We start from the raw sequence: 15,105 nt of genomic DNA, 5'->3' as shown, positions 1-15,105 counted from the left end.
TGTACTGCCGTGGTGTGCTGTGCGATGGGGGCTGACCCCACAGCCTCGGTCAGTTGGGGCGCCGTTTCCATGGGGAAGGACTGGCTAGGTAACCAGGGGGATCAAGAAACTGAGTGGGTATACTGTCGACTCACACGGCTGGTGTGTAGGGGTGAAAGGTATGCTGCTGGTATGTGATGAAAAGTCATTTACTAGTCATGTGGCTAGTTACTGTTGTTTTGCGTGTGATGTGTTTGCTATCGACTGTAGCTAAATGACGTCTGCATAGTTTGAGCGGCCAAGGTCATGCTGTGGAATATGTATTGTGCTGGCACATTGGGTATACTAAATACGCCCCAGGTGGTAACGACTAGCCTTTTGTGACCGCACGATAACCAGTAGAAGTTCTCGCCATGCCTTCTGCAGACTTATGTGGTGCGGATGTTGGGTCGCCAGCAGGTAACACGTGACTACAAAAAGGCAAAGAAAGCGCACTTTCCCACTCTATTGACCATGCATTTATAACTGAAAATCTATATCTAAATTCTTTAACCCTCGCCGGACCTATTGGTTTTCTACATACCGAGGGGGGGGGGGGGGGCGGGTACGACCCCCCCCCTCGCCGTTTCGCCCCTGGTGGAGCTAGCGCGTCGCGGAAAAAACGAGCGTGTGCGCCGTTACGAGACGCAGAGATTGGTACCCGATTTTAAGGTCCCAGGTCAACCGGTGACCTCTGAGGTCAGGTCAAGTGCCCCAAGGTACGGTTCAGTTTTTGGTGAATAACTTCGCAAAAAACGGCCGCAGAGCGCCGATTTTGGCAGCATCGTGTTCGTCTCGCTCAGGCGCGTCGAATGATATACTTTTTGTCCGGGTCAGGTCAACTTGGAGTGTTGACCTCAGGTCAAGGTCAGGTCAGCACCCCCAGGTCACGACGTTGGTCGAAAGGGGTCATGTCGCATATCATTCGATTCGGCAGATCTTCCTGAGTCCATTGGTGGCTTTCCCGACTCGCTAGCTCAATTTGATCAAGAGTTATTGACGAAAAACTAATATGACCTTGATGACGTCATTAATGACGTCACGCAAGGTCAACATTGCAAAAGTGACGCATCTAACCTTGCAAGGAGTGCATAAAATCACGATTCTGTGTGCTTGAGATAGTTGGAGATCGTTCCCGGCGCCATAATAGCTGTTTTCATTTTTCCCCATTGACTTATAATGGTGAGGTCACGAAAATGACCTGACCTCATATGACCTTTAGGAAAAATCCGAGATATACAAGTTGTGGGACTCATAATGGATACTAGTTCCTGCAAGCTTCATTTCCCTGTGACATCTCCTCTGGCAGTGAGGGCGTTGCGAAGTTGCGACATCTGAAGACCGTGCAGAGGTTCACTTATGACATCATAGGTCAGTGACCTGACCTGACCCAAAAATGCGGTTGGTGTCAAAAGATGCGGCTTGTATCAAAGGTCAGGTATGCCAAGTTTCAGCTCTATCGCCAGCGTGTTCGGAGCTATCGCGAAAAAACCCTATGGGGGGGCGGCACCCGCCCCCCCCCCCTCGGCCGGCGAGGGTTAATTTCTTCCACCAGTTTCTGTAGACATTGAGGAACATGAAGTGAACTCGATGATGTACCGGTTTTTGCTTTTTCGGTTTTGCCATTTAGGCGATAACCGTTATAAAGCTTGTATTAGTTGTGTAAGCCCAAATAGACAGAAATGTATGTATAAAAGCTGAATGTTTTTCTTCTAAGTCAGTATTGACTAGTAGGCATACCTATGACCAGTATAGCGCCTTTTGGGGCGACTAACGGAGCGAGCGAGGGGGTGAGTCTTGCACGTGCGAAATTTCGAGGAGGTACCTCCAACTGACTTGTGCACGGCACCCTACTGACCGGTTTCTAGCGATGTGCCAAATTTGAGCACAATCGGCCCAGCCGTTCTCGAGATCTGGGAGCGGCACCCTGCACGTGCGCACGTGCAAAATGGGTCCCAACTGACTTGCGCACGGCACCCTACTAACTGGTCCCTAACCGTGTACCAAATTTGAGCGCCATCGGTCCAGCCGTTCTCGAGATCTGGAAACGACCCCTGCACGTGCGCACGTGCAGCAGCACCCCAACTCTGGCACATGGATATGCAGTGCCTAGTGGGTGCCTACCTACATGCCAACTTTCAGCGCAATCGGCCAAGTAGTTACCGAGATATTGCAACAATTACAAAACTGACACCTCTTCGTTTTGCACGTGGCACGTGCATAAGGGGTCACCCACATGCATCGGGAATAGTCCAATACTTGGTAGAAGGAATGAAGCTACCCTACAAAAATTACCGCATGTAAATCGGTCAAGTGGTTGCTGAGATATAAGCCTCGCAAAAGCGTCCGCACGGCCGGCCGGCCGGCCGCTCATACTCAGAAATTTCCGTTATTCTACGTAAGACTCCGCTCGCTTCGCTCGCTCCGTAATTATCATTTCAGTTAACTATATCTTGAAAGACGAATGTCCTGTCCTTAGATAGAACTTGGTTTTAACATAGGTATTTAAAATATGTGTCGTAGTTCAATAGGTCACAATATTGCTGTTATCACTGTAACTGTGAAAATAACAGCTGAGGAAGTGACGTTTGTGGTAATAATAAAACCAGTATAGCGCCTTTTGGGGCGACTAACGGAGCGAGCGAGGGGGTGAGTCTTGCACGTGCGAAATTTCGAGGGGGTACCTCCAACTGACTTGTGCACGGCACCCTACTGACCGGTTTCTAGCGATGTGCCAAATTTGAGCACAATCGGCCCAGCCGTTCTCGAGATCTAGGAGCGGCACCCTGCACGTGCGCACGTGCAAAATGGGTCCCAACTGACTTGTGCACGGCACCCTACTAACTGGTCCCTAACCGTGTACCAAATTTGAGCGCCATCGGTCCAGCCGTTCTCGAGATCTGGAAACGACCCCTGCACGTGCGCACGTGCAGCAGCACCCCAACTCTGGCACATGGATATGCAGTGCCTAGTGGGTGCCTACCTACATGCCAACTTTCAGCGCAATCGGCCAAGTAGTTACCGAGATATTGCAACAATTACAAAATTGACACCTCTTCGTTTTGCACGTGGCACGTGCATAAGGGGTCACCTATATGCATCGGGAATAGTCCAATACTTGGTAGAAGGAATGAAGCTACCCTACAAAAATTACCGCGTGTAAATCGGTCAAGTGGTTGCTGAGATATAAGCCTCGCAAAAGCGTCCGCACGGCCGGCCGGCCGGCCGGCCGGCCGGGCGGCCGCTCATACTCAGAAATTTCCGTTAATCTAAGGAAAGACTTCGCTCGCTTCGCTCGCTCCGTAATAAACGAAAATATGATGTAGCGCGATCTCAAGCGGTACTGAATATTGGACAAGAGCACTTGGTTTAGCGACAAAGTCCTGGCTGCAAAGGGCAAACAGCTGTTGTGTTTGATGGTTCGCATTAAAACAAATAATATATCCTAGAAATTTTGATGCTCGTGTGCGTAAGCTTTTCCGCTTTGATAAACGGCTATTAAATTGCACTCAATCATCCGCAACTCCAGTTGTGTTTGGTGTTTGTCCAGCGACGCTGCTCGCTGCTTTACACTGCTCGACTCGTCCAGCTATATTGCGTGAGCTCGAATATCGTCAACTTTACGTCCTGCTGTTGCACATGCATGTATTTCACAACACATTAATTTCAAGTGACACAAGAACAGCGGGAAACCGATATACGAACCGCACAAATTCACCCACGCCACCAGTGTTTCCAGTCGGTTACGCGCCGCCGCTCTGGTACCCTTAGCGACACCCAGCGGGCTCAGCTGACAGCGACACAACACTGATGACGTCACAGGACCAACTCAGTGACGTCAGAGGAACGATGAACGGGCATGGAGTCGAGTAACGGCATCAGGTGACTGGATGCCGAATGATACAAGCGCAAAATCACTGGATTGGACAATGACGAATGACGATCACAAATCCACTTGATTACACGCTAACGAAATTGCAATTTTTGTCAACAACTGAACGCAGAAGAAATACCAAATATTACAGGCTGAAAAGATCACAACCGTATTTCCCCAACATGGCTGTGGCGTGCTATTTTTAGAAGAACCCGTCGTAGCCATAGCCGGCGCCGTAGACTCCGTAGCCACGGCCGTAGCCGGGGTCGTAGCCAGCTCCATCCCGAGGGTAGAGCGTCGTACCGCCGTAGCCGTTGTCGTAGCCGTTCCAGTAACTGTTGAAGCTGCCACTGGGGCCGCCGTAGCCTCCTGGCCTGATGGAGGATGAACGGGGTGTTAGCTAAGTGAAGGTAATGCTAACGGATGACGTTAGATGAAGAAATGTTGAGAGGTCGAATGATGTAAACCGTTCCGCTCCGAATATGTATTCTCTGGATATGTTCTGGTATGCATTTGTCCTAGGTTTTGACCCAGCTAGGTATTCATACATTGGCGGATCCAAAAAGGCGGTATTGAACGCTATTTTCGGCCAGTATATTTCACATAATAACTTCTAATTGAAAAGCTCGGATTTTGCATCCCTAACTAGTGGTCTGCAAAGCAAATCTAAGGATTAATTTATGTGATTTTTATACAAATTATAAAACATATTCATGGAAGAAAGCAACAAAGTTAAACTTGACCAGAGTTGCTAAATGTCGCCGTGGATAGGCCAGAGGGTTTTTTTAACTTACCCTCCAAATCCGGCGTCGAACGGGCTCCCGTAACCACCCAGCTCGAACTGGCACAGGGTCACTGTCGCCAGGGCAGCCACGAAGAGCGCAGCGAAAAGACAACGACCGGCGGCCATATTGGAGGAGTCTTCGGAGACGGTAGACGCACTGAGAGGGTCTTGGATAGTGTGATGCATTGGAAGGGTACGATGGCAGTTTTATACTCTTGTGAGGTGTTGTGGGAAAGATGTGTGTGTGCGGTTGGTTTTCACATCGTTTCACGTTTGACTGGTGTGTTACAGCGAGCTGTGACTGGGTTGAAGTGCACGTGGGCGTGGCCTGGGCGGTGTACGACTTCGCCTAGATATCCCCGGGCTGTCTGCCGGTCTCGACCTTTGGAAACCTCCTCAGGCTTCAACCGCCACAAGTGGCTGACCCGGGCGGTTTTTACTATCCGCAGGTCATGGCGCTCAGGGGCGAGTGAAGATCAGATGACGTGCTAGATGATCATGCCCTGCCGCTGGAGTCAGCCGCAAGTGCGGCGAAAATGCCGCAGGTGACTGCGCGTGGGAAAATGCTGATTAGATCCGCCAAAGGTGAGCGAAAATGAGCTCTTTGCGGCAGTGTTGAGACAAGGTCAGGAGGCGGTGCGGGGTTTCCGTTGGCGATGTCGCTAATGATTCGGTAGCATGCAGATTATCACGTAATGAAGCTAATTCGAGTAGAAATTATTCGAATCTTCAGTAAATTACTTCTATAAGAAGACGACGACGCGGCACGGCATCAACAAATTAGACGCATCAGAAGCTTTTTAAAGTTTTAATTATTCGCAAAATACACTTACGCTGAGAAAACATCAACACTATAAGAAATATATGACGGATGCTGAGTATTGGGCCCGTCTGGGCGGGCCAGGACGGCGTTATCAGGCTAGTGCCACCCCAGTCCTAGGGAGGGTAATTAGAGGACACCTCCCCGGCCGGGGAGAGATGTATGTAGGGTGCCTCCGCGGCGCTCCAGACGGCCTGCCCCTGCCCGCGCTGCCCTGCGTCTATTACAATGGAATATGGATGTAAAAATACATAGGTACAGTTGACTTTAGAATAATGCTCCATTTCTCACAGGAAAATGGTTGCCTGGAATGGTAGGCTGGGCGCAGCACTCAGGCTGAGTGGCACATTTTGTCCATGTGACCCTACGCTCACGCCTCATCCTAGCATAGGCGGCGGAACGGGGGGGGGGGGGGCACTGGGGCACCGTGCCCCCTTGAATTTTGACATTTTTACATTAGCCCTATGGGCTTTGTATGGAAAGAATGGGACCAAAAGTCGGCAGTGCCCCCGTTAATTGAAGGTGTTCCGCCGCTACTGCATCATAGGCATATACCATAGGCATAGGCATATTACCTAGAACTACGCTCATTGGCACGTTAAATTGCGGGAGAGTCGGTACTTATTAGCATATCAGTCAACAGTTCAACTGATAGCTTGTGAGGAGTGGACCATCATTCTGTAGCCAACTGTAGGTATAGGTACACATTTGCAAGGGCAGTGCCGCTGACCTCTGCACCGACCTCCCGAGCGGAACGCCAGCACGCCGTCCGGCGCCCCGGGCGAGCGGCCGGCAGGCTGGCCCTGCACAGCGTGCTAGGACCGCATATGATATGCATACAACGACGCATCAGGAGCTTATTTGCGTAACAAATTTATAGCTTAAATCTGACAGCAGGTTAAAGGTGTATTATTTATCATTTATTTTATTTATTTTTCGTTTCACCCAACAGCCACAGCCCACAAGCAAGTGGGCATTGCGACGGACACTGGCAAAAGCACAGATAAAAACACGGCCTCGCACCGTTGGCACATTTCATACAACATTGTTAACATTTTCAATGCACACTTATCCACAATTTTCGCAAAGTTCAATATACACATTCGAAGAAGACGCATTTCAGTGCTACATTCCTAACCGCTTAATTCGCCAGCATCCGCTATACTTTTAAGGTATTTGCTAAACTCGGCAATAGAGCATTGTCGTAAATGTGGAGGCCATTCCATATCTTACAACCGTGATATCTAAACTGCATGCGACACAATTAGAGCTGAGATTAACTTCACCGCCATGGCTAATCCGACCTCATACGGTGTGAGACAGCTTAGCCCTCAGATTCCAAACCTGTACTGAAGGCTAGCTCACTTCTGTACGAGCGCTGCGCCTGTGATTTCAATGGTCCCTTTGTGACGTGTTGTTCCTCTTGGTCATTCCCTCTGATCCATCAAAGAGTTTAAAGATCCAAGATCCAGGAGTTTAAAATAGGTTATATTGCAATTAGCCGAAAGATGAGACCGAAACCAAAGTGATGTCATAACAAAGAAGCAATGAAAACAACTCAGGGCGAAAATCAGTCCCGAATGAGTTGCAGTGGCACTCGAACAGGCCAATATCTACGAAGCCAAAATAATGCCGAAAGAACTGCTTGCAGCTGCCATGCCGGAACAATCGGCTTTTACGGCTAGCTTCACAACAGCAGGCTGAAATACTAACTATACGAATGTGACCGGACACTTGTGGTCAATGGTCCCTGAAAAAGGGCCGAGAGTGCTGAGGAGTGGGTGTTGTGAGTGAGTGGGTGTGTTCCGCTGCTCCGTCTAGCACCCGTTTTACACCTCGAAGCTCGTACAAGAAGTGGCAAGGGAACTGTTATTCCGTATTCCTTATTCGTTGTTCGTTATTCGTCGCTATTCGTCCCGCGGCACAGGAGCAGCTCATGTTCGGCTGGTCGGCCGACTCTAGCCTTTTTGTAATGCTGTTTGCATATCGGAGGTCAGTTCCGGAGCGATATCACTGAAAAAAGTTTTTACCATCAATTTACTAAGTTACTAGCTTTGGTAAATTTTACCATCAGCCTACCATCATATTACTACCAGCCTACTATGGTGCTGAATACTATCCTGCCTTGACATGTTGATATTACCATGGTTACGTTTATCAGGGGTGGTTTTGTACCCCAGTTTACAAGGTGGTAACCACCTGAGGCTAGTAGATACCCTCGTAAGCTAATATTCCCTACCATAGTAAAATCAACCTTTCCACGGGCGGATCCAGCAGGTGAATTCGGCGATCAAGTCTCCTCCTTTCCATAGAGGTGTTTGCCAATTTTTGATATGTTGGAAGGAGCGTCATCCAAGGACTAGCTGAGACCCTGAGCAATTAATAGTTTTATGGACGAAAGGCCAGAAATTTCTTGCAACAGTTCCCTGGGTGTGCTTCTGCTGCTATGGTAAGGTATACCATGGCAACACCATGACAACACTACACCCTTACTAACAATCCACGTGCGTCTGACTCTGCTGCAGCGGCGCCGCCATGTCAGTTCCGGCCGCGCGCCGGCGTTGTGAAGGTGCTCCGTGGTTTTAAATATTTGAACGGTGATTGTGTGGGTGGTTAGCGTAGCTGACGGTGGAGGATACTCGGAAATAACAAGTAAGTCGTTGTATCTTCAGCATAATAATACTTATCTCACGAGTGCCATTTCCAGCAAAGATCGCAGCCTTTGTTTCGGTTCATGTTGTTGAATTTCCTTGAGACCCTGTTGGACCGGGTAGGGGGAGGGTGGTGGGGTGGGTATCGTTGCGGGCATTTCCCAGCGTCGGAAATCAACGTGTTTTTTTATTTGTTAACCCACGCCTCACTGGGGTATGTGCTCTAACGCGCCCCACAGCACGTTACAGCACGTTACAGTGGGGGGGGGGGGGGGGGGGGCTCCTAACTCCGAAACTACTGGGCCGATTGTCAAAATTCAAACGGCCCCTGGTAGCCCTGGAAATATTGTTGAGCGAAGCCTAATGTCATTGACCTCGAGGTCATCGATGACGTCACAGGTCAGGTCAAAGTAAAAATATCAGCGTCTTGGCACTCTGGGCGCCGGCCAACAAATCAGATCAGGCTCATTTTTTGTTTGCACACTCGTGAATATATGCGTAACATAACCTGAGGGTACCGAACTTGTACTTCGAATTTTTCAGGTCAAGGCCATCTCATCCCAGGTCACGAAAGCTTTATATCGTGCATCGGTGACGTGAGACATGTTTTATGGTTCATGTAGGCCATATATATCGAAATCAGTGTTGTATGTGTCAGTTTAGGCCATTTTAGCTGAATATAGCTGAGGTCAGGTCAGGTCACTTGATTTTGTTTTTGAAGTTGACCCCAAAAATAAAAAGAAATAGATATAATAGCCAAAAAATCCCAAAAGTTTTTCGATTTTCGAAACAAACGGAATATATGTAATAGCCACTATGGACTTCTATTCACATTCCAAGTATTAGATCGATAACTCCTTTTTGCCAAGTTATAACAAAAAAAAACTGTTCAAAATTAATGACGTCAAATTTTCAAACTCGATTTTGGCAATTCTAGACCACAAAGCGCAAAACAAAGACCACCATTAGACTCGCCGTGACGAGTGGCATCGAATCAATACCAATTTTATGCGAAACTATCAACTTTGACCTGAAATTTGACCTTTTTGACCTGACATTGACCTGACCTCCACCAGAAAGTGACCAAAAAACCGTCCCTGATGGTCTTATAACCAACACCATTGAGGCGAATATGAAAAATTGGCCATAAAACATGCATCGCACAACCCTACTTAGTAAAGATAGGTTCATGTGCTGACCCTTGGTGATCGGACCTGGTATTATCAGTGACCTCCAATAGCAACATATGCTCGTATAATAGGCAACTCACGCCCTATCGCTGATTTTTGACAAAATGCCCTTTACTCGATGTTGCAGCGCATTCCTTAAAAGACCCGTGAACGGTGAAACATTTTATCTTTGACTTGGCCTGTGATGTCATCGGTGACCCCGAGGTCAATGAAATTGAAGTTCCCTCGACAAATTTAACAAGGCTATCGAACGCCATTTAAATTTTACCGATCCGTCATAGTAGCTTCGGAGATTCGGGGGGGGGGGGTCAAAAATCCCCCCCCTCCCACCGCGCGGAAGGTAGCCGGGAGGCCCACCGCTTGCCGGGTTAAAACTCAGATCTTGAGAGCGATTACCGTTGTTCAATGCTTTGCATCAAAATCGGCCGAACATGATGTCACTCTGGCGTCATTTCCGGCCGATCTATAGTAGCTACGAAAATTTTATTAGTGCACAAGGTGTCAAATAAATTGATGCAGCCGAAGGTCCTAAAAGCTTTGTTTTGATACGTCCAGCGGTTTTAAAGATATTGCGTAAACACGAGAGGGGCTATGAATAGCCCTCCCCACAGTAGGGTGGGGGTTAACCCTCGCCCGTATTGGTGTTTTTCAGCCACGAACGTTTAAGGGGGGGGGGTCCGTTGAACCCCCTCCTTGCCGTTTCGCCCCTGATTGAGCTAGAGCTTCGCGGAAAAAACGAGCGTGCTGCCCGTGACGAGAGAAAGCCGATGGTACCCAATTTTATCCTAGGTCGTCGGTCCTAGGTCATCGGTTGACCTTCCAGGTCAGGTCAATGACCCAAAAGTGGGGAAAACTGGGACCTGTTAGAACGTCGTAAAACGTGGCTGCTATTGGGTTTTTTAGGGAACTGATCACGAATATCATGTTAGCTATGATCATAGATGATGTCTTCATGCATTTAGGCCAGGTCGGGTCAGGTCAGGTCAGGTCAACCAGTAAGGGTTTTGCCGGGTATTCGTAGTAGGTGCACTAGGTGGCAACCGCCTCTGACAGCTTCGTAACATGTTACGAAGGCACCAAAACTACTTCGTAAATGTTCATATATGGTTGTTAAATTCGAAATCAGCTAAAAAAACTAGCCTAGAAAGATGCTGATAAAACTCGAAAAAGTAAACCGAGGTCATCAAAGGTCAATGAACTGACCTGACCTTCTGGTGACCTTGACATCCACCCTAATGCATGGGAGCAGCATCATATCCCATGTTTGAACGCTTGAAACCACGAAAGGACTGCAAACGCGCGGCAAATGCGAGCCGACATACGCCGAATCGCGATTCCGGCCAAACATGGTCTCGAAAAGTAGGTCACAGGTCAAAGGTCATTAGTCAGGGCCATTACATTTTTTAGGGTAGGTGTAAAATTGATTATAACTCGAGGGTACTGAAAGCTTCGTTGCGGTCGGCCGCTTTTTACGCGAGGTATTCGCGAAAAACCGAGGGGGAGTCCGTTCGACCCCCCCCCCCCCCCCTATACGGGGGAGGGTTAACAAGCCAAAACGTTGCTAATTTTATTTTGATCTGACCTGTGACGTCAACGGTGATCTCGAGGTCAATAAAATTAGGTTTTGCTCGACAGTTTTTCCAGGGCTATCAGACGCCGTTTCAGTTTTGACAATCGGCCCAGTAGTTTCGGAGTTGGAGCGGGGGGGGGGTTCTATAAATAGCCCCCGCCTCCCCCAGTGGAGTGCGTTACAGAACATACCCCAGTGGGGCGCTGGTTAAGAGTAGAATTTTTGAATTATTGCCAACACTCAACACTGCACCTCATGGCAATTAATTCATTATAGGGCATTTTACCTGAACCAGCCTCTGGCCTAATGTCCCAAATTTGCTAAATTCCTTACCCTACAAATCCCCTGTTTTATTAGATGCTGCCATTTTTTTAAAACAACTTATCTTAAATCCTTGTTTCATCAAACTGGGAGCTAGGTCACGGGACACTGCGAGTCAAGGTGGGAGGGGTAGGAGATAGAGTGTCACTGCAGCACACACAATCAATCTTTCCATTGGTTTATCTTATATCAATGCCTGCTCTTTTCCAGAGCTGGCTTTCGAAGTTCGAACCTTCGGTATATGGCTACCAATGCCCTTGGAGAAGGTGTTGCGTGATAAATCGCTGGAAGGGCGACATTCAACGATTGTGTGAAAAGAGACCGATTGCATTGTGATGATAAAGTGAACTGTAATAATTGTTGTTCATGCGCGTTGTTTGGTTATGTGCAGACGTAACTTTGTTTGTGGCCAAATGCTTTTTATGTGTGAAATATTTCATGTAGGTTACTAGGTAGATGCTTTGGAAAAGTGAAGAGCTGCTTTGTCGACTGCTAGGTAGATACTGTCATGCATGCTGTTGTGCATCAGTAAGTGGCTGTCGTAATGATAAACAAATTTGGCATGGATAGGCTAAAGCACAGCATATGAAGCATGCTGGTTGATGACTAGTAAGATCCTGTTAACCGACTGGTAATATCACAATAAATGTCACATAGTAAACTATTGTTTTACGATGGTTGGCCAGCAAAGCAAAGCTGGTATCCAGATGACAAAAGGATGGTTTTACCATGATAAGTCATTAGTAAGCATTACCAGGGAGTAGCTAACGATAGTAAAGTCCTAGTTTCGTGCTAGTATCACGTGGGTTTTTGGGCATGGTATGACGACATATAGTTACCGTGTTAATACCATGGTAATTTTTACTGGCATTGGTATTCACATGGTTTTACATTCATATTAGGCCTAGTATTTGGGTCGTAAGTTAGTTTACCATAGGTAAGAGGCTGTTCAAAATATGACCACCACTCGAAAACTAACTAGGGTGGTATTTTTCTTAGTAGGCGGTACCAGGATAATACTAGCGTTAGTAGAGCTTTGGTTTCTTATTAGTTATGCTTTAGTTTCAAGGTAGTATGATGAAAAAATATTACCGTACTAAGACCATGGTATTTTGATGAGCATTGGTAGTTGCATAGTATTCCTTTGATATTGGGCCTAGTATTTGGATCGTAAACTGGTTTACCATAAGTAAAAGGCTGTTCAAAATATGACCACCACCCAAAAACTAACTAGGGTGGTATTTTTTTATTTCAGTGATGCTGTCCATGTATAGTGTATACCCCTTAGTCGCTATACCGGTTATCCTGATTCCAGTTTCTATCTGGTGATACTGGCGTCCGGTCTGCGACGGAACTATATGTATGGTAACCAGCCGGTGTGCCGCGGCGGCGGCACCGGCCCGATATAATAGAGCTGTGGCTGTCCTGTCCCTTTTCAGAGATCTGAGTGACACTGGTATAGAGCTGCTGCTCAAATATTTCTCTCACACCATGAGAGATAAGAAATGTATTTCTCATCATGGCTGCAGCCTGCATAGTAAGAAGTGATGGCCTTAGCCCCATTACACACGATCATTCCTACGTTAACGTTTTGGTACGACACGGCATTGATAAATGGACATGCCATGTAAGCTTGTTTTGTTTTGTCAAACGAACACCTGCCTCCCAAAATGAGGATATCTGTGGTTTTGCTGCTTCATGGCAATCCGCTTGGAAGCGGGATAATACGTGGTGTAACACTAACCCGAATTCCGACAAAATCTTCAAACCATGAGCGCGTCGACGATTTACCTTGGCTATGAATAGATCGTTGTTTTACAACCCGTAGCGTGGCATTGACCCACAATTCAGGTGCCTGGAGGGATGGGGAGGTGTTTTCGGAATCTCCGTCAAAGTCGGCTCTTGTCTCAGATAGTAATAAGCGTTGAAGGGTTTCGGAAAGGGTTTAGAAATGTTTTCGCAGCCCACTTTGTTAACCCGCGCCCTGCTGGGGGGGGGTGTTTGAACACCCCCCCCCCCCCTTGTGGTTTTTTGCGAATATCTCAAAAACGGCGGCGCGGAGCGCCGCCGTTTTTGGTACACCTTATCATACATCAATTCTACACATGTTGTGAAAATTTCAGACCAAGGTCATTCAAGGTCAGGTCACCAGGTCACTTGAAGTGACTTCACCTCATAAAAACTTTCAATGTCTGTCATAGCTACACCGAGTGACCGATCGCTTTGAAACTTTCAGCGATTGCTGAGAGCAATAGCATGTACAAAATGTATATCTCAGAATTTTGATATCGATGACCTAAGGTCAGGTCAATTTTGCGACCTCCCCATTATAAGTCAATGGGAGAAAATTGAAATGCGCCTCTTTTGCATGATAGACATTATAAACACTCCCAAACACCGAATTACAAGTGGTTTAGACACACTGAACTTGAAAATGGTGTCCGTGACCCTTGTTTATGCCCTGAGGTCATCTTAGGTCACGAATGGTATCTAACAGTTTTTCGCAAATAACTTTTGATAGAGGCATGCTAGAGCGATGAAAACGCCTTAGATGTGTTCAGCTCGACGATACGGATCGACTGATATGCAACATGACCCTTTCCGGTCAGGTCATGACCTTGACCTGAGGTCAAATTTTCAAGTTGACCTTTCAAGGTCAAGTCATAGTTCATTCGATGCGTCTTGACGAGAGGAACACGATGCCGGTAAAAGTAAGCTCGTACAAGGCTTGGGTCAAAAGTTATTGCAGAAAAACTGTTTTCGAAAAAATCGGCTATTTTTGCAGTTTTTGCCCCCTGCAGGCAAAACCGTTGACGTTAGGTCAAATCTGAGAGAATTACTCAGAAAGGGCGTTAATAGGGCTATCGAATGCGCTTTTCCGCGGCGCTGTAGCTCTATTGGTTCCCGAGTTATGCGTTGGCTTCTTGTAAATTTTCGACATTCGACCTGGAAATCGGCGAAATTTTGCCTTCAATGACCTCTGGTGACCTGACCTTTGACCTGACCAAAAATTGACCGAAGTGATTTCGTCATTATTTTTGACGCTCTTTCGAACGCCGCCTTCCGCGTATCGCTACGTGGCCCAGGAGCCGAGTTACAAGGGGGGGTGTTCAAACACCCCCCCCCCCCAGCAAGGCGTGGAAATCCAGGACCCCCAGCAGGGCGCGGGTTAATGCTTGGGTCATGACCGAGGTCATCACACGCTTATCATGGATCAATTTTAGCTCTTTAGTCACTGAGATGCTATTATAGTACATGAGTGATTGACATAAAATGCAGCATGTTGTGGAAAATGTTGCCATTCATACCAATTTCCATGAGAAGTCGTAAGTTTTGACCTTCCGTTCTTTCAATCCACGACTCGGGCACGAGATAGCATAAGCAATAAAAAGTTGTGATTGCATTGGAACTGTTGTCCTGCTGTATTTTTTAAAGTTTTTTTTGTGTGTGTGACGTCGATTGCATTGCCGCCTCATCTTCCTTGCCAAGTTGCTACGAATGCCGTAGGTATCTGATCTCAATAGACCAAGAAATTGGCGGGTCGGTGGCACAAGTCTAGCCTCTATAATATACCGTTTCATACCTTAGCTAGAAAATCTAGTTCCCTTGTTCAACGTTGGTGGGAACTGTTGATAGTAACTATGTACATATGTTACCTCAAAGGCGATATGTGCGGCCATGAGTGCGATTTCCAAGTTGGTATTTGACATTGTAAGGAATAGGCATAAGGTATGGTTCAGGCTAGCCTCTGAGGGTAGAAATGTAAGAAACAGCGGGTTCTTCCCCCTTCCATCCTTCCCCCATCTGTCGTTCCTCCTCACATCCCCTGCGTGATTGGAGGCGATATATCTGACCTATCCCCTGCGCTATAAATAGT

At 47.3% G+C, this 15,105-nt stretch overlaps 1 protein-coding gene across 1 annotated transcript; it reads right to left on the bottom strand.

Moving 5' to 3' along the window:
* Positions 1–3,643: 3,643 nt before the first annotated feature.
* On the bottom strand, positions 3,644–5,027 carry LOC122373859 (shematrin-like protein 2). The gene is made up of 2 exons (XM_043352249.1): positions 4,687–5,027; positions 3,644–4,266 (listed from the first exon to the last, which is right to left on the bottom strand). Exons 1-2 carry the CDS (start codon positions 4,860–4,862, stop codon positions 4,095–4,097), a joined length of 348 nt encoding a protein of 115 aa, XP_043208184.1. The 5' UTR covers positions 4,863–5,027; the 3' UTR covers positions 3,644–4,094.
* Positions 5,028–15,105: the final 10,078 nt, after the last annotated feature.

The sequence above is a fragment of the Amphibalanus amphitrite genome, unplaced genomic scaffold (genome assembly GCF_019059575.1).
Source record: "Amphibalanus amphitrite isolate SeventyFive unplaced genomic scaffold, NRLGWU_Aamphi_draft 001562F_arrow, whole genome shotgun sequence".
Classification (NCBI taxonomy): Eukaryota; Metazoa; Arthropoda; class Thecostraca; order Balanomorpha; family Balanidae; genus Amphibalanus; species Amphibalanus amphitrite.
This window is presented reverse-complemented; position numbering and strand designations above follow the sequence as displayed.

Coding starts and splice junctions, on each gene's coding strand:
- LOC122373859 (XM_043352249.1), bottom strand. CDS start 4,862: ATGCATCACACTATCCAAGACCCTCTCAGTGCGTCTACCGTCTCCGAA. Junction 4,267..4,686: donor TTCGACGCCGGATTTGGAGG/GTAAGTTAAAAA, acceptor ATCCTCCATCAG/GCCAGGAGGCTACGGCGGCC.